The following is a 16,134-nucleotide window of genomic DNA, read 5'->3' on the forward strand; positions in this document are numbered from 1 at the left end:
CGTGGCAGAGTCTTCTGGAACTTGCTCTGGGCTCGGCGTGGGGAGCCCCGGCCTTGATTTCTCCAGCAGCCCCGCGGGGCGGGGCTGGGAAGGGGCGGGCGGGCCGAGGACACTGGCGGGAGAATGTGCGGAATGTGCCAGGCGCATCTACCTACCCCAAGAGAGGGCAGAGGAAGGGGCCGGCCGAGGGGAGGGGCGAGGGGCGAGGCACTGGGCGCCGGTGAAAACCTGTTTGTTCTCCTGCGGGTGGAGCCCAGTCCGCGCCTTCTCGCTGCCCTGCGCTCTCTCCGCTGGACGGGGCCCGCCGCCCCGCACCCGCCGCCCCGGCCCGGCTGGGCGCTGTCCACCTGAGGGACCCCGCACCAGGTGCCCGCCCGATTCTCTGCCCGCCCCGCGAGCCGGGCACCTGTGCCAGGTAGGGCTGTCGAGTCGCCGCCGGTGGAGAGGCCCGGTGGAGAGGCAGCGGGGGGACGCCTGGCCCATTACCAGCCAGGTGGCAGAGACAGCTCAGGGCCTCAGTTTCCCCTTCCATAATCATCACCAGGCAGGCAGTGCAGTTGGTTTTCTAGTTTTCACTGTAAGCAAAGATACTAACCTAGAGAGGCAAAGAAGTCTGGCCTCCTCACCCTTTCTGGAAGAGAGGGTTTGATTGTTAGTGAATGGCCTGGGGCCAGGGTGCTCTGAGAGTTGATTGCAGGCAAAAGAATCAGGAGATTTCAGATCAGCTAGTTCACTGTGTCCATTTTATAGGTAAGAACACTGAGATCCACAGGCTGGCTCTCCCTGAAGCCCAGAGCAGGGGGCTTGAGGGTTGCTTGTGTTGAGGATGTGCTGGGCACAGGGCTACCTCCTGGAGGGCTACCAGAAAGGTAGCTGCCCCAGACAGAAGGCGCCGAATCAAGTGTCACTGGGTGTTATCAACGGGATCTGCAGCAAACTGGCTCTATGGCTGAATTGTTTGGATGGGGGCAGGGGAGCCAAGAGCCTGTCCTCTTTGGAAAAGCAGAGTGATACCCGACTGCTCTGCCACTTCTGAGCTGGGGGCACCCGGGCAGCTCCATCAGTCCAAGGAGGTGACATATCAGGACACCCAGGGCTGCCGGGGGCTCAGATGAGTTTAGTGTGAGTGGGTGGGACTGGGCTCTGGAACATCTGTGGTGTGGTCGGAATTGTATTTTCACTGAGCTGTTTACACTTAGCTTTGACATTGTGAAAGGCTGTGCATCTCAGGATCACACTCTGTGAACCCTGTGAGAGGGAACCCCCTCACACCCCATTCAGCAGTGGTCGAGGCCTTCTGCACCTGGACCCGCTCTTGCTCTGGTGTCATAACCCTTTAGATTTCTGGTCATGGTACCTGGCTGGGACAGGAGGCAGGGTCCCATGGGCAGATTGATAAGCCTGGGCAGTGGGGAAGAGCTCTGGGTTCCTGCTCCTCGCCAGCTCAGATAATGCTGCAGGGCAAGTCTGGGGGGAAAGGGAAGAAGGGGATGGTGCTTCCTTCCCAAAGCCTCCGCGGCCCCATCTGAAAAATCAGGGGCAGCCCAGGGGCGAGGTCAGAGGCCCTGCTTGCCACTCAAAAGCATCTAGCCAGGACATAAATGCACAGACCAGGGGCCAGCCTCCCGGCTGGTCTTGGTGCCTGTGCTGTTTGTCTCATTACCCCTGGGCCATCCCAAGAGGGGAAGGAGCAGATCCACCTCACTTGCCCTACCCCCTCCTTCCACCAATTATCAGCCCCAGCCCTTGTGCCTTCCTGGCCCGGACTTCAGATGCTCCGGCCCGCCTGGAGGCTCTATACCCAGCTGTGGAATGCTGATGGAAGGTACCCAGAGCAGCACACAGCACGTGCCCCAGATCTGTTCATTTCCACCCTTTGGACATTCACAAGTCAGCGACAGAGGTGGCCCATGACCATATTGGGTGCTGCGGCTCTGAGTGGCATAAACACAAGGGGCTGTGGGAGACTGGAACAGGGGAGCAGCTCTGACTCGGAGGATCGGGAAAAGCTTCTTAGAGAAGGAGGGCTTGGAAGCAAGGGGAGGAGCTCAGCAGTTGCCAGATCAATGTCTCCATATCCTTTGAGGCTGCATGAGTCTAGACTCCCTCTTATTCCTGAAAAATCAAAGTGAGTTCTTCCTAAGTCCCTGTATGTTCTACATAGAGCTTGGCAGTGGGGACCTGGAGAGAAATCAGATGCAGGCCTTGCCTCAAGGCGTGACAGTCTGGCTGGGAAGATGGTCAGCCACTCAGTAGGGAGCTACCACCAGCATCAAAAGCGCCCACCTCACTTCCTCTTCAGTTAGAGTCCAGAATTCAGACAGTCCCCCACCTGAGGGCAGTGACCCCAGGGGTGGCCAGTGTTTCACCTCAGCCTCCCCCGTGTTTCTGCCTAGTGGCCCTGATAGGCATCAGCACCTGGTCCCTGAACTGTCCTCCGTCTCATGCCGAGAGAAGTCCCAAATCTGGCTCAGTGTACTCTGGAAGCTGGAAGTCTGCCTTCTTCCTTCCCCACTCAGCCTCCACGGGTGACTGATCCATTTGGTCTGGATTTTGCTTCAAGCCACAGCCCATAAGGTGCCAGTTCATGCATAACACCAGCTTGCTTTCTGCTTGCTGAGCCCTGAGGTTTCCCAAGCTGCCGGGCCCTCCTGGGCTGGGATAGGACCATGGCTGGAGAAGAGGAGAGCTGTTTTCTCCATGGCTTCAGAGCTCTGAACAGCAACCTACATGGTGCCCCAGGCCTTTGGGCTCCTGTGGTTGGGAATCATCAGGGACTCTGCATTCATTTCCAACGTGCCTGGCTGATGGCAGGACAAGGGCAGTGCACCTGGGGGACCCACGTGCCTGAGAGTGCTGTTCGGGAGAAGTTGGCATCCTTGCTGCTGAGAGTCAGTGAGCTGGCAGGAGACTCATGAAGTGGAGCAAGGAGATGAATGGTAGTAGAGTGTGTGATGGAACAGGCCTAGTGGTAAGAGAGCAGCTCACAGGTCAGATTGGGTTCAAACCCCAGCTCAGCCACCAGCTAGTTGTGCAAACGTGAGCACATCACCCAACCCCTGGAGGCCTCAGTTTTGTCACCTCTACGGAAGGGAGGCTGAAGCCAGGAGCTGCTGCAAGCAGCTGCAAGCAGCTGGAGGCTGACATAGATTGAGCCAGGACCACAGTGTCCTCCAGGGGCCATGGTGGCCAGGGGTGAGGTTGGGGCCAGGTCGGAAGGAATGTGGGCTCCCCACCTAAAGAAAAATGGTTTAAAAATCCCTGCTAGTCTGTTCCAATGAAGCATATGGTGTCTACCCACAGTTAAATTATTTGCTAGGGACATTTAATTCTTTGGTCATTTCTGCATGCCTACTAAAATCTGATTTGCTTTCTTTTTAAATGTTTGCTGTTTTCATTTTTAACTGTTTATCTTGGATTGATTTAAAACTCACAGAAAAGTTGTGAGAATGGTACCAAGAACTGCCTCAAAGCTTGACCTGGACCCCCTGCCGTGAACTTTTCTGATGACTTTCTTTAGGAGCACTTGTGTGACAGTCACATTCATTGAGGAGTGGCCATGGAGGGGTCAGGAAGTGGGCAGGGCTGGCGTCGGTTGTTTTTTCCAGAAAGGAAACTGAGGCACAGAGGGGCACTCGGTCAAGACTCATTTGAGGATTAGGAATGGAGTCAGGTTACCTTGTCTCACAGACAAGCATGTACGCAGTTGGTGAGTGTTTTCTGATTACTTGCCTGTGTTGGGCAATGACTGAGAACTGAGAAGGGTGGGGGCAGGAAAGCAGGAGGGACAGGTCTGGGTGGAGAAGGGCCTGGAAAATGAAAAGTTAAGAGGCCTGTTGTCAAACTGTAATGTGGGGAGGCAGGAAACTACAGCTTAAGCACATGTCCCAGGAGTTTTGGATTCTAGAGGGACCCAGAGGCCATTTTCAGAAACACCGTCTAGGTTTTTCCCATGGGAAGCATGCTCACTTCCCCCTTCCAGAGAGAGCCAAGAAGCAGAGCCGTTAGTGGTGATGGTGGAGGTGGCTGTAGAGCCCTGTGGCCGTGCCCTGGGTCAGAGAGGAGACCTGGCCTCTGGGGCCAGCGGTGGGCAGGCCCCGTGCTGCAGCAGGTTGCCGCTGATGGTCCTGGCCTTGGACCCTTTAGTCTGGTTCCTGTGATCATTGGCTCGGCACACCATTTTCTGATGACTAGGTCAGTTTTCCAGAGAGCTTGATGTGGCAAGGCGTTCCAGTCACAAGAATGGGTGAAAATGCTTACATCAGGCAGTGCCTGGTTTAGACTAAAAAAACAAAGCAAAGACCCAGGATTTGTCTCACCGTTTCTGCCTGGTGAGTTCCTACTCATTCTTTCATTCTTTTGGGAAGGCCTGAGCCAACGGCACTTCCTTGGGAAATGCAGCACTCTGGCTGTGCCCTAGAAGGGCTGCCCTAGGTTCCTGTCTGTCTGTTTGTTTGCCCAGCACCCAGCCTGGCTGCCAACTTTCCATGAATGGTTGTTGAATAAATGAAAATGTGGCCTTGGGCAAATGCTTTCACCTCTCTGAGTCTCCATATTCTTGTCCAAAACATGGGGACAATGATAATAGGTAAGGGTGGAGTGTAGGAGACTCTGGGTCTGGGGCTGACAGGAAGGGGAGAAAACTGCTGAGGTGGGAGGTGTTGTTGGTGGGAAGAGGCGGCTGGGTACCTCCTTTCCTCTTGAGCTTTACTCATGATCACCTGTGACTAGGACAAAAGGAATTCTTTGGCCAGTGTTAGGGGCAAGTTGGGGGAGACTTCCGTGTCACCAAGCCTGCTTTGGCAAAGGGTGACTAGGTGGCAGTGGTGACAGTACAGGGGTATTCCTGAGGAGGGAGTTGGTTGAGCTGGGGGTGGGCTCCATGACCCCTGATTCCTTTTCAACCCCTTTGGCTGTCTGTGTGCAGATTGGGATAGCATCTCTGCCCCACTGCGATAAGCTTAAGACCGCTTGGTTCTCAGGCTACAAGGGTACAGGGAGTGGAGGACAGAGCCAGCCCAGGCCCTGAAGGAAAACTCCCACGGTTCCACTGGGCCCCTTCTTCTGCTACAGCAGGGGAGGTGAAGGCCCTGGAAACAATAGGAATAATTCACATAGGTGGCTCTGGCAAGGGGTTCTGTTTGGAGTGAGGCCTCATGGGCTCTGCTCTCCCCATCATTTTAGCCCTGCCCAGGCCCCTGGCCTCCACAGAACATCTCAGAGGGCCCTGCCCCGAAGCCCTTGCTGACCCTTGAGGCTAAGCCACCTCTGAAATGGCTCAGTCACCCCAAGCAGTCACTTGTATCCAGCCTATAGAGAACTAGAAAATGGGCACAGGAGAGCCAGGAGAAATCCCAGCCCCTCAGGAGGAACAGGCAGCCATGGCTCCCTTTGCCCCCTTGGAGCTTGAACTTTTCACTGCCTCTGGAGAGAGCTGGCCTGCCTCAGACCCTCAGGCAGCTGCCTCCCAGAGCCCTCAGCTCCCAGAGCCCTCCAGCACTGACGCCGAGAAGTCTAGATTCTGGGATGTTGGGGGTGGACTGGGGGAAGGTGAAATTCCAGACTTTCATGTAGAAGTCATTTACCTGTAAAGCACATTTACAAATACTCCCCCCCCCCACACGCACGCATTCTTTTTCCATATTACATTTTTCTCTCTGTAATCCGAGTCTCCTCCAGCTCTTTCTTCCACGTGGTGCACCTCCTTCTTGCTGCCCTATTAGCCTCCATGCAGGAATCCCTGGGACTGCAGTGTCATATGCAGGTCAAGGTACTCTGCTCTTCTGGGGCTCCTGGGAGCTGCATGCTGAGCAGAAGACTGGGGGGTGGGGGAGCTCTGACATGACCCAGCCACTCAGCCATCACTCTGGCAGGTCTCTGAAGGGACCCCTACTCCTGGAGTGCTGCTGAGACCCTCTGGATCCTGGGAATCCTTGGAGCAGCAGCACAGTGCCTGCTCCACCCCTCCTGGAGGAAAGCAACCTGTCTGCATACTGTCCTCTGGCCAAATGCTGAGACTGGGAATCAGGATGTCTTCATTCGTGAGACCTGGCCACAGGCGGCTGTTTCATAAAACATTTGATCATTCCAGCCATTGGCTGCCTGAGTGTTGGCCTGGGTCTAAACTTAGACATTAGGCCAAGTACCTTCAGAAAGGATTGGGGGGGGGGGCGCCTGGGGGGCACAGCAGTTAAGCGTCTGCCTTCGGCTCAGGGCGTGATCCCGGCGTTATGGGATCGAGCCCCACATCAGGCTCCTCAGCTATGAGCCTGCTTCTTCCTCTCCCACTCCCCCCTGCTTGTGTTCCCTCTCTCACTGGCTGTCTCTATCTCTGTCGAATAAATAAATAAAATCTTAAAAAAAAAAAAAGGATTGGGTGAGGGGTTGCACTCCCTGACTTTGGCATTCCCAGCCCCTTCACACTCCATGCTATATCCTGCCTGTGGCCTCACTCCATTCATCTCTTTGTCCAGGCCTTTCTCAGCCTGGCATGTGGACTGCATGCCAGCTCATCCTTGGACTTCCCTCTGCATCCTCCTGGGAGAGCCTGCCCCATGGCCTAGGCACTCTGTAAGACGCTGGGCCTTTGACTCCGGGGGATGTTCCAGAGGGAGGACAGAACAGGGAGGGAAGCTCCCTGAAAACCACACTACATGGGGTCTCGTGCCCTGGTGATGAGCTCATGCCTTCCCCCCCTGACTAGGGACTTCATCTTCAACCAGAGAGTGACTGACATGTCCAGTGACTTGTTCGGACAGAACTAGGACTTGGACTCCTTGTCTAGTGCTCTTTCATTTGCACCTGAGTTGGAAGAGACATCATGGATGTGTGGCTTCTCAGCCTTGGCCAAGTCCTCCACATCTCTAACAGAATGAGTGTGCCCCTCCCATGAAATGACACATAATGAATGCAGCTGGCTTGGCTCTACAGCTTTCTGAACAAGCATTGTCTCCTACCCCCTTCTTAGCTTCTATTTTTGCTGCTTAGAGGGAAAAGGTAGCAGTCAGGGTTGTCTAGCAGGCAGGTTTTGACTACCTCAGTGTTACCCTTATCCTGGTAACCCAGACCACCCCAATCTTGGTATAGTTCATTACCCTGAAGAAGCTTGAGGGGGGGCCTCTCATGGGCATTTATGCACAAGGGAGGACTCTTACCTTGAAGCTTAAAGGCATTTGCTTGCAACACACCCAAAGAGGACCCAGATACCCATTCTGGAATGTGGATCTAAGGCACGGGTCTTTTCTTTTAGTCTTTCCCCCCATCCTGGGGCCACTGATGGCAGTTTGTCCAGAGGGAACATTTACAGTGAGAATAAGCAGGAGCCTCATCCCCATGCTCAGAATCCCCCATCACCAGTGGGCCAGAAAGGAGCCATGGGGGGACTCTGGTCAGGGGAGCTATGTGGGTCCTAGCAGCCCAGGGCCTTGGGATTGTAGAGCCCAAATCAGGCTGTTATAGGAAGGCAAGAGGGGACAGGTATGACAGCTGGGGTCCTCCTTGCAGGCTTTGTCTTTCCGTAGTTCAGTCATTGACACCCTCACCCAATGATGGGGAGCCAAGGTTCCATGGGGGAAAGGAGTCTCCATCCTTCCAGGCCAGCTATCTTCTGTGAGACTACCTAACAGTGCCCGGTGGAAGGATCAGAACTGGCTGGGTTTACCCATCTTAGGAACAAGTTGCTGAGAGACAAGGGACTTTTCATCATTTTACCTCTTCCCTCATGACCCAGATGGGAGCACTTACGTTTTTGCCGAAGTGATTCTTGGGCTCTGCTTTGGAGCCCCATGAAAATGCTCACAGACAGAATTTTACTCCAATATGGCCTGAAGTTGGCCCAGCAACTGGCCTGTGCACTGGGTGGCCCAAGGCCTCGATGTGTTTGTTTAGATGTCACTTGCCACATCTGTATTTGGTCACTGGGCTTGACCGTATGGGCCATGCTTTGGGTTGTGCCCTCTTGTCCTGTTCCACTGCTTCCTCAGCCAGCCCCTGACTTACACTGAAGGGGTCAGCCGAGAGTTGAGCTGCAGGCTCAGGTTCCAAAAGACAGAACTGCATGTGATCCCTGCTGGCCAGGGATGGGGCCCACAAAAAGTTGATACACATGGGGAAACACAGCCGGGCTCCTTCTCAGCCCTCTGGGTACAGATTGTCAAAACTCACCTCTGGGGAAGAAGTCCTGCCCTGCTCTTCTGTCTGTGGTGTGCCTACTCATGCTTGCTCACTGTGGCCAGCGCCCAGCACACACACATTCAGACAAGCCCCAACACCTGTGTCCTTTGGCTGCGGCTCCTTCGTGTGTGAAGCTAAGGGTGTTTTATTCCTCTTTCCTTCCAGTTTGCCTATGAGGTCCCTGCCTGGCATCCAGCACTCCCCCAGTCCCCAGCCACCCACTTGCTCAGCTTGCTGTCTTCTTTCACATAAGCCCTTGGCACAAAGGTCCCAAGTCAGAGTCCCAGGGGATGGGGTGGGCCCGTGGGACTGAGGGCTGTGCTGCCTGTGTTTTCAGGCCTGGCGGCCTTGCCCCCTCATTGTTGTTCACCCAGTTGTCTGGAAGAAGCCAGCCTGTCCCAGCTGTGCGGGGAGAGGCGGGGAAGGGCATTTCAATCCTGGGGCGGGCCGGTGTGGGGGCAGCTGCAGCACCAGAGTAAGGGCTCCGGGATGGGTGACACTCAGGGGCCAGAGACAGCCACCAGGGAAGATGCTGTGCTCTCTGATTGAGGTGGGCTCTGTGCCTCTACGCCTTCTTCCTCTCCTATGGTTCCCTTTTCCTTCCAGGCCAGTGGGAAATGCAGACATTTGTAGTGCAGTGTGACTGAGAATGGGACCAGGCTGTGTTCCTCAGCCAAGGAGCTGTGGGACTTGAGGGCTCCTCTTGGAGGTGCTGCCTGGGCTGAGGCTCGAGGCCATTTGGCAAGGAGGTAGCTGCAAGGGCAAAGACACTGAAGCCTGCTCGAGAAAAGGGGCATGCACAACGTGGAAAGTCAAGCAGGGTGGCAATTCTAGAAAATTTTCTCTGAATTAGTCTTCTCATGTTGAAGGCAGAGCACGTCCTGTCCTTGTGGGGTGATGGGACGTCCCTCGTCCTGCTGCTTCTCTCTCCATCTCTGTCTCCTTGTGCATCAGCCAAGCATTTGCGTCACTGTCTTCCAACTCCCTGGCTCCCTCCCTCCTGCTAATCTGCCTGCATCAGCTCCTGCTTGCATCAGCTCCGACTCCACTCCCTGACCACACCAGGCTTGCTGTGGCCTGGGGAAAACAGGCTCCTTGCACTCCCTCGTTGGCTTTTTGCTTCTCTCTATCTAATCAGGGCAAGAGGCCCCTTCCTGGGAGGCTGCTGGAAAGCCTTTGAGAAGCTTCAGCAGTAGGGAGGAAGGAGCATTCAGAGGCCATCTCCATTAGGGAGGGCTTATCACCATCCTCCCCACTCATTCTTGCTAAGGATGCTCCCCCTTACTGCCCCAAGAGACATCTGCAGGCTAACAGGAGGATAGAAAGAAGGGTGTGAAGAGCCAAGAGGGTGGGACTAGTGTCTGAGGTGGCCTGGCCTGCTCAGGAGGATTTGGACTTGGTCCTGAGCTGCCCTGGGACAGGCTAGTGTAGTCTGAGTATAGGGCCTTGCTTGGAGTTGGCACAATGAGTTGTTCTATGGGGGATAGCTAGGGTGAAGGGTGGCAGATAAGCCACCTTGTTTCTTTAGTGGCCCAGGCTAGGCCCCTAAGCAGGGCAATATGCCCATTCCTAAGGTACCGGGAGACTTCTCCATATCAAGGTAGAAACAGGAGCTGTAGTACTGAAAGGGTGCACAGAGTGGCTGTCCTGACTAGAAATGCACTCACACAGGCCATTTAGGAGACAAGGACACCCACCAACATCATGACACCCAAACTATGGGACGGAAAAGAGCTGGCACCAAATTCTAGGCAATGACACATGCTCTGGCTTAGGGGTATCCTACCAGGAGGAGACCCAATGAGTAGGTCCGTGGGCTTGGTGGCTTGACAACACTTTACAGATGAGGAAATTGAGGCCCAGACAGTGGGACAACGTCGCAGTCATGTGAAGCCACTTAGGGATGAGGAGCAAAGATGTGAGCTGCCAGGCCAGGTGGCCCTTCTGGATGGCAGGTCTCATGTGCCAGGGGGCCTAGGAGGGTTTGAAAGAAGCCCAAGTGCCCAGAAGAAGAGGAAGTCTAGAAGTGGGGTGGGAACATGCCTGTTCTCCCTCCCACGTAAGCTGTGGGCAAAGAGAACCCAGCATCCTAGAGGAGGTCGTGTGTGCCTTCAGGTGGCAAGGCTCTACTCAGAGCAGCACAGAGGGTTCCTAGAGGCCCAGGGCACAACCCCCCCAGATGTTTATCCTGGGGGAGGGAGAGAATTCCCCATTGTATCCGTTGGCTCTCCTCACTTCCAAGTCCTTCCTCAGCACTGCTCACCTGGCATCAACTTTTGAGATCCATCATTAGCTATCGAAGCAGCCCCAGCTCCCATTTCATTTGGTTAAGCTATGGTTTGTTTAGTCTTTATCACCCAGGCAATGCACATTCATTATAGGAAAAATAGAATACACAAAGACCAAAGTATTTTGGTATATATCCATTCAGATGATTATTTTCCTGTGCATTGTAATGTACTTAGATTTTTAAGTAAATGACACCATCCTACACATCTTTTTTTAAAGATTTTATTTATTTATTTATTTAGAGTGTGGGGAGGGGCAGAGGGAGAGGGAGAGAGAGAATCTCAAGCAGACTCTGCACTGAGCATGGAGCCCAACGTGGGCCTCGGTCTCACAACCCTGAAATCAGGACCTGAGCTGATTAATTGACTGAGCTACTGAGGCGCCCCTCTAACATTTTTTTCCCAAGCTTTCTTTCACTTAGTGATATAAGGAAACCATATACATGAAGGCTTGTTAAATACCACTATATATCAATATCATTTGTAATGACTACATAGTATTTGCTTGAATAATGGATCAGAATATGTTTAAATATGACTGTTGGGAATTTAGATTATTGCCTAATTTTCGCCATTATACTCAACGCTAGGATACCATCCCTGTAATATACTTCATTCTGCTTACTCATTTGTCTCCCTAGGAGAGATTGCTGTGTTGGGGAGCTGAAGGACCAATGGTCTTACCCTGTCTGAGGCTTCCAATACATATAGAGATTTGTCCTCCAAAAAGATGTGTCCATTGACCTTTCCATCAGCAGTGCATAAGAGCTGCCTGTCTGTAGTGAGGGTTTTCCCAGCTGTTGATGGGGGATGACAGGGATGGTGGTTCTGAGAGGAGACCTGGGTCCAAGGAGGGGTGGTAATGTTTGGTTAGTCATAAGCACGGCTCCTGCCAGCCTCCTGTGCAGGTAATGAGTGCAGGGTGTGTGTTGGGAGTGTGTGTGGGGGGGTACCTGGGTTCTGTCTTTGCTGAGGCTGGGAGAGGGAGCAGGTCTTGTCTGGGAAGACTTTGATCAGCGGTACCAAAGCACTCAGGTCGGAAGAGGGGCGAGCCCAGTAGGAGCAGGAAAAAGCAAAACAAGTGGGCCCCTGAGGAAGGGGCAGGGCTTAGCTCAGCAGGCGGAGTTGGAGGGCATTCCAGGTGGGAGGGTACCAGTGTAAGCAAAGGCGTAGGGATTACCATGGTAGGGTCACCTTCCAGGGATGTTGAGGCACATCGTCTTCTTGGAGCACAGTGTCAACACCAAGTGGCATTTGTGAGAAAAGTGTCTGGGGACGAGGGCGTTTGCCTCCAGGCTCAGAGACAATGGAGAGCCAGCAGAAGCTGAGTGAGAAGCAAGGGCTGATGTGGGCCAACGTGCAGGATGAGGCACAGATGAAAGCAGGGGTCCAGGGCTGTGTGGGGCAGGAAGAGGAAGGAGTGGTGAAGTGGAGGGAAAAGCCAGCTCTGTAGCTGGGACATGAATTCAAACCTCATATGTCCATCTGTCTGGCTGGGGCTCATCATTTTAAAGGCTCCTTGTTCCAAAGAGCTGCCTTCTTCAATCCCATGGGAAGACTCTATTTCCTTCCTCTTTCAGATGTATTATCCTATCAAAAAAGGACATTCAACTTGTGAGATGTGGCATCAGCCCTGCACTTTGCCTGGTGAGGCAGGGGCAATAAGCCTTGAGTCTTCTGAATGGAGTCTTAGCTGTAAAGATGGGACCTAAGACAACTCCACTCCCTCTTGCTGTGGGCTCTTACACATGTCCCTGCGCCTCTGGCCAAGGAGTTCCTAATGGCCCCTCTGTCTCCATCATTCTGCAAGTGTGGGCATCTGTCCTGATTTTGGAGGTGGCTGATTTGGTTCTGATTTGGCAGAAAACTTCTAGGCAATGTGGGCAACAGGCTTGTCAAGGGGAAACTGATGACTTCCTGAAGGAACATAAAGACTCAGCAGTAGGAGGGCCTGAGCTGTGGCCCAGAGAAGGTGAGAGACTTGCCCAAGGTCTCACAGTCAGAAGCACCAGCAGACCGAGGTGCCAAGATCCCAGGTGGCAACTCTGTGTGTCCTGCCCAGTAGAGCTACTCCATGGGCTGCTGGGATGGAACAGTTGGACCTATGAGGTCCAAGGATCACCTGTGGAATGAGTTCTGCTCAATAGAACTCTGACGTGGCAGCTTTGGTCAGGGGCTGGGCAGTGGGGCTGCCATTCGCTGTGATGAGGTGCCATTCCTGGCACGCAGCAGGCTTGGGCCTCCTGGGCTGCTCATTCAGTGTGGTTTATGGGAAAGCAAGCTCTTGCTGATGTGGCAAATTTGGTTTTCTCTTGGCCCTTGCCTTACCTATTTTAGTGTGCCCCTAACCTCTAAAGAAACATGTCCAGGCTTTGCCAGCTGGCAGCAGGGCCTGGCCACTCCGGGCCTGGCCCTGGAGAGGTCCAGAGGGTGGCAGGCTTCTAAGAGGGAGACTGCTGTGCCTCAGAACTGTTCTAGCAGGGCTACAGCCCCTCCTTCCCATCATGCCTGCTTGTCTGAACCTCCAGCCCTTCCCTTGAGGTCCAAGGGGCCAGCTGTGGCAGGCCAGGGCTGGGATTAAACTCACAATATGGGCCTTCCATCTCCCTGAAGCACCATGCCAGTCCCAGCCTGGAGAGTCGGCTTCTTCACCCCAGCCCCTTCTGAGGCAAAGACCTTCATGGTGCTGTGCAGGCCTCAGAGACCACCGTGGTCCACCCCTCACTGGCCACGGGAGGGAAGCACATGGCTTAAGGGCAGAGAAAAGGCAAGGAGGGACAGCAGGGCAAGAATACAGAGAGGAAGAGCAAGAAAGCAGAGCACAGCAGGAAGTCCTTACAACTAGCCAACCCCTTGAGCCACACAGGGCTGCACTCCCTCAGGTTGTGCTTGTACTGATGGAAGACCACTGACGGTCCCCTCTCCCAGTGAGGACAGGTTGAGAGTCACTGCTGCTTGGCTTCTATCCAACTTCCCTGAGATCTTTGCTGTGCCAGGTGGTGCCCGGCATTTGTAAGAACATTGGTGCATTCTGCCTTCATAGCAGTCCTGAAGGGTAGACTTTTTAAAATCCCATTTTATAAATGAGGACACTGAGGCAGACTGGAGAGGTTAGCTGACCAGCCCAAAGTCTGTCAGACAGCTACTAAAGAGTGAGAGAGATGGTCTAACCCCAAAGCAGCTGGTCTCCCAGCCCCCACCCTTGCCCTAGTCCCTCTTTCCAAGTCCACCAGTGCCAACCCTCAGGAAGCCTGTTCTGTGGAGCTTCCACCGCTGCCACCCTCTCCCCTATACTCCCCTGATCCTGGAATCTGGCCATCAGAGCTCGCTCTAGGAGGGTTTGTAGCCTGCCCTTATCAGCTATCTCTTGAACAGACAGCCCCGGCAGCCCATGCCGTGTTCCCCAGGTGAGCAGCTCTGGGCAGACAGGTGGATGTACCACCCGACAGTGGCAGAGCCAGTGTGTGCTCACTCCCTGGCCTCTGCCCACCACCCAGAACTCCAACTCTTGCTTCCCAATGCCAAAAGGACAGTCTGTGTGGTCTTGGTGTGTCAGGGACCACACGATGACCTGTGAGCCATTATAAACGCATGAAGTGACAAGCCATATGCTTGCCTTTGCCCCCAGGAGTCCTGTCGAATCAACTGAGAAGGGATCTGCAGAGCAAGCACCATGAGTATCTCAGCTCTCGGAGGCAGCACTAAAGGTGAGGCCTGGGCTCCCTCTTGTCCCAGGCTTTGTGTGTGGCCTGCCCTGCAAAGGCCACAAGCACTGCAACAGAGTGAGAGTGGCATATTGGGAGCACTGAAAGGGAGGCCTTAGGGTTCTGGGGCTGGGGTCCCCTTCTGAGGCTGCCTGGCCTTGCCCCCTCCAGGGAAGCCCCTACCACCAGGCGAGGAGGAACGCAATAATGTCCTCAAGCAGATGAAGGTTCGAACCACACTGAAGGGGGACAAGAGCTGGATCACCAAGCAGGATGAATCGGAGGGCCACACCTTGTAAGTCCAGGAAGCTGGGAGGCCAGCAAAAATGGGGTGGAGTGGGGCTGTGATCCACAGGGGCCTGTCAATACCTGGGGATGCTGAGGGATTTCTATCATTCAGACCTCTGCGGGGCCATGTGGCCACAGGCCAGCTAGGGAGGGTGGAGCATGGGAAAGCAATCCAGCTGAGGCCAGACTCAACCAAAGTCACAGGGTGGGAAAGCCCTGGGGGCTGAGTGGGCATGTACATGCATGCCTGTGGAATGTAGGCCAAGTTACTGAGGTGCATGTGCTGCACCCCACCTTACCTGCTTTGGGTCAGCAGGCAGCCTCTAGGATGAAGGCTGCAGGGTGGCTGATGGTAGGGAGCCACTTTTTCATGACCCTTTTTTTCCCAGAGAGCTGCCCTCTGGTCGGAGTCGTGCCACATCCTTTTCATCAGCTGGGGAAGTGCCGAAGGCCAGGTAAGAGGTGGTGCCCGGATGGCTGGTGGGTGGACCTCATGCTGCAGTCTTCAGGGGATAAGGAGGAGCCCAAGCTTGGAAGACATGTCAGGGTCTGCAGTGAGTCATTTCAAATCCACAGGAAGGACAGGCTTTTCTGCTCTGTTCCCTCTTGGGAAAGGGAATGAAGGAGTCCCTGGGTTCAGGTACCTGGCCTTGCTGTGTGACCATGAAGCTGGCTGCCCAATGAGCCTCCATGGTTCCAGCTGTCTACAGGACATTGAGAAGCCCCTGTAGGGGGTAAGACAACCTCTCTGAGGTGGTTCAGGCAGCCCTGATTGCTGAGTACACTTGATAATCAGCATGTCAGAGGAGACTCACAGATTGGTTCCAACAGTCTCCCAAGTTCAGGATGACATGTTTTGACAGCTGGCCAAAAGGAACAGCCCATCACCTCTCTATTTTGAGGACTTTCTGCATGTCAGTGTCTAGGGATGATCTGAAGCTCCTGAGAGGTAAGAGGGTAGGGGCCTTGCTACACAGCTGGCACTCGACGGTGAGTGCAGTTGCCAGGGCCTTTCTCGGGTGGTGGTAGAGGCAGTGGCAGCAGCTGGAAGGGAGGGGTCCAAGTTCCCTGCTAAGTCCTAGGGGCTGCGTCTGGTAACTATGGACTTGCCCATCACCACCGTTTGCTGACTCAACACCCACTACCAGCCAAGCCAGGTCCTGTGCTTGGCACAGAGGACACAGCTCTCTCCTCAGGGAACTGACATCTTAGGGAACACAAGCATGACCCAAGTAGAGAGATGATCATAAAAGAGAGAATAATGCATTGTGATTGCTGCAGTTGGCAAAGTTGGTGAAGGCCTGAAGACAGTTTGAAGATAGTCTACTCATTGGGGAGCTTTTTTACTTTGGGTGGTACAGTTCTCACCCTGGGCTTCTGTTTGGAGGTATATTTGGAAAGCACATCCTGGGGCACTATGACTCAGGGCCTAAAGCAGGGATAGCTGAAAGTCTACATAAACTTTGGCTCTCATTCTCTCCTAGGCACAGGAATTTCAGCCAATACTGTTTGTGTGCCTAGACAGGGGAAAAGTGACCTTTCTTTCTCAGGGTGTCACCCTCCAGGAGGGTGTCAAGATGGACAACACTAAGGCTCTGGGCTGCCCTTCCCACCTGCTTGCATGGGGTTCCCTTAGACCCACTCCCCCACCCCCACTCCAACACCAGACTCCTCTGTTCCCA

The 16,134-nt window shown here is 54.2% G+C and overlaps 1 protein-coding gene across 9 annotated transcripts in view; it reads left to right on the forward strand.

Moving 5' to 3' along the window:
* The first annotated feature begins 226 nt into the window (after positions 1–226).
* Positions 227–16,134, forward strand: part of ZNF185 (zinc finger protein 185 with LIM domain) — a 59,490-nt gene continuing 43,582 nt past the window's right edge. For all 9 annotated transcript variants that reach the window (XM_019792885.2, XM_019792888.2, XM_019792890.2 and 6 more), the window contains exons 1-4: positions 227–415; positions 14,089–14,167; positions 14,336–14,459; positions 14,842–14,907. In XM_019792885.2, the coding sequence (XP_019648444.1) occupies positions 14,134–14,167; positions 14,336–14,459; positions 14,842–14,907 (224 nt within the window). In that variant the 5' untranslated portion in view covers positions 227–415; positions 14,089–14,133. The remainder of the gene's footprint in view (positions 416–14,088; positions 14,168–14,335; positions 14,460–14,841; positions 14,908–16,134) is intronic.

This window comes from Ailuropoda melanoleuca, chromosome X, assembly GCF_002007445.2.
Source record: "Ailuropoda melanoleuca isolate Jingjing chromosome X, ASM200744v2, whole genome shotgun sequence".
In the NCBI taxonomy this organism is placed as follows: domain Eukaryota; kingdom Metazoa; phylum Chordata; class Mammalia; order Carnivora; family Ursidae; genus Ailuropoda; species Ailuropoda melanoleuca.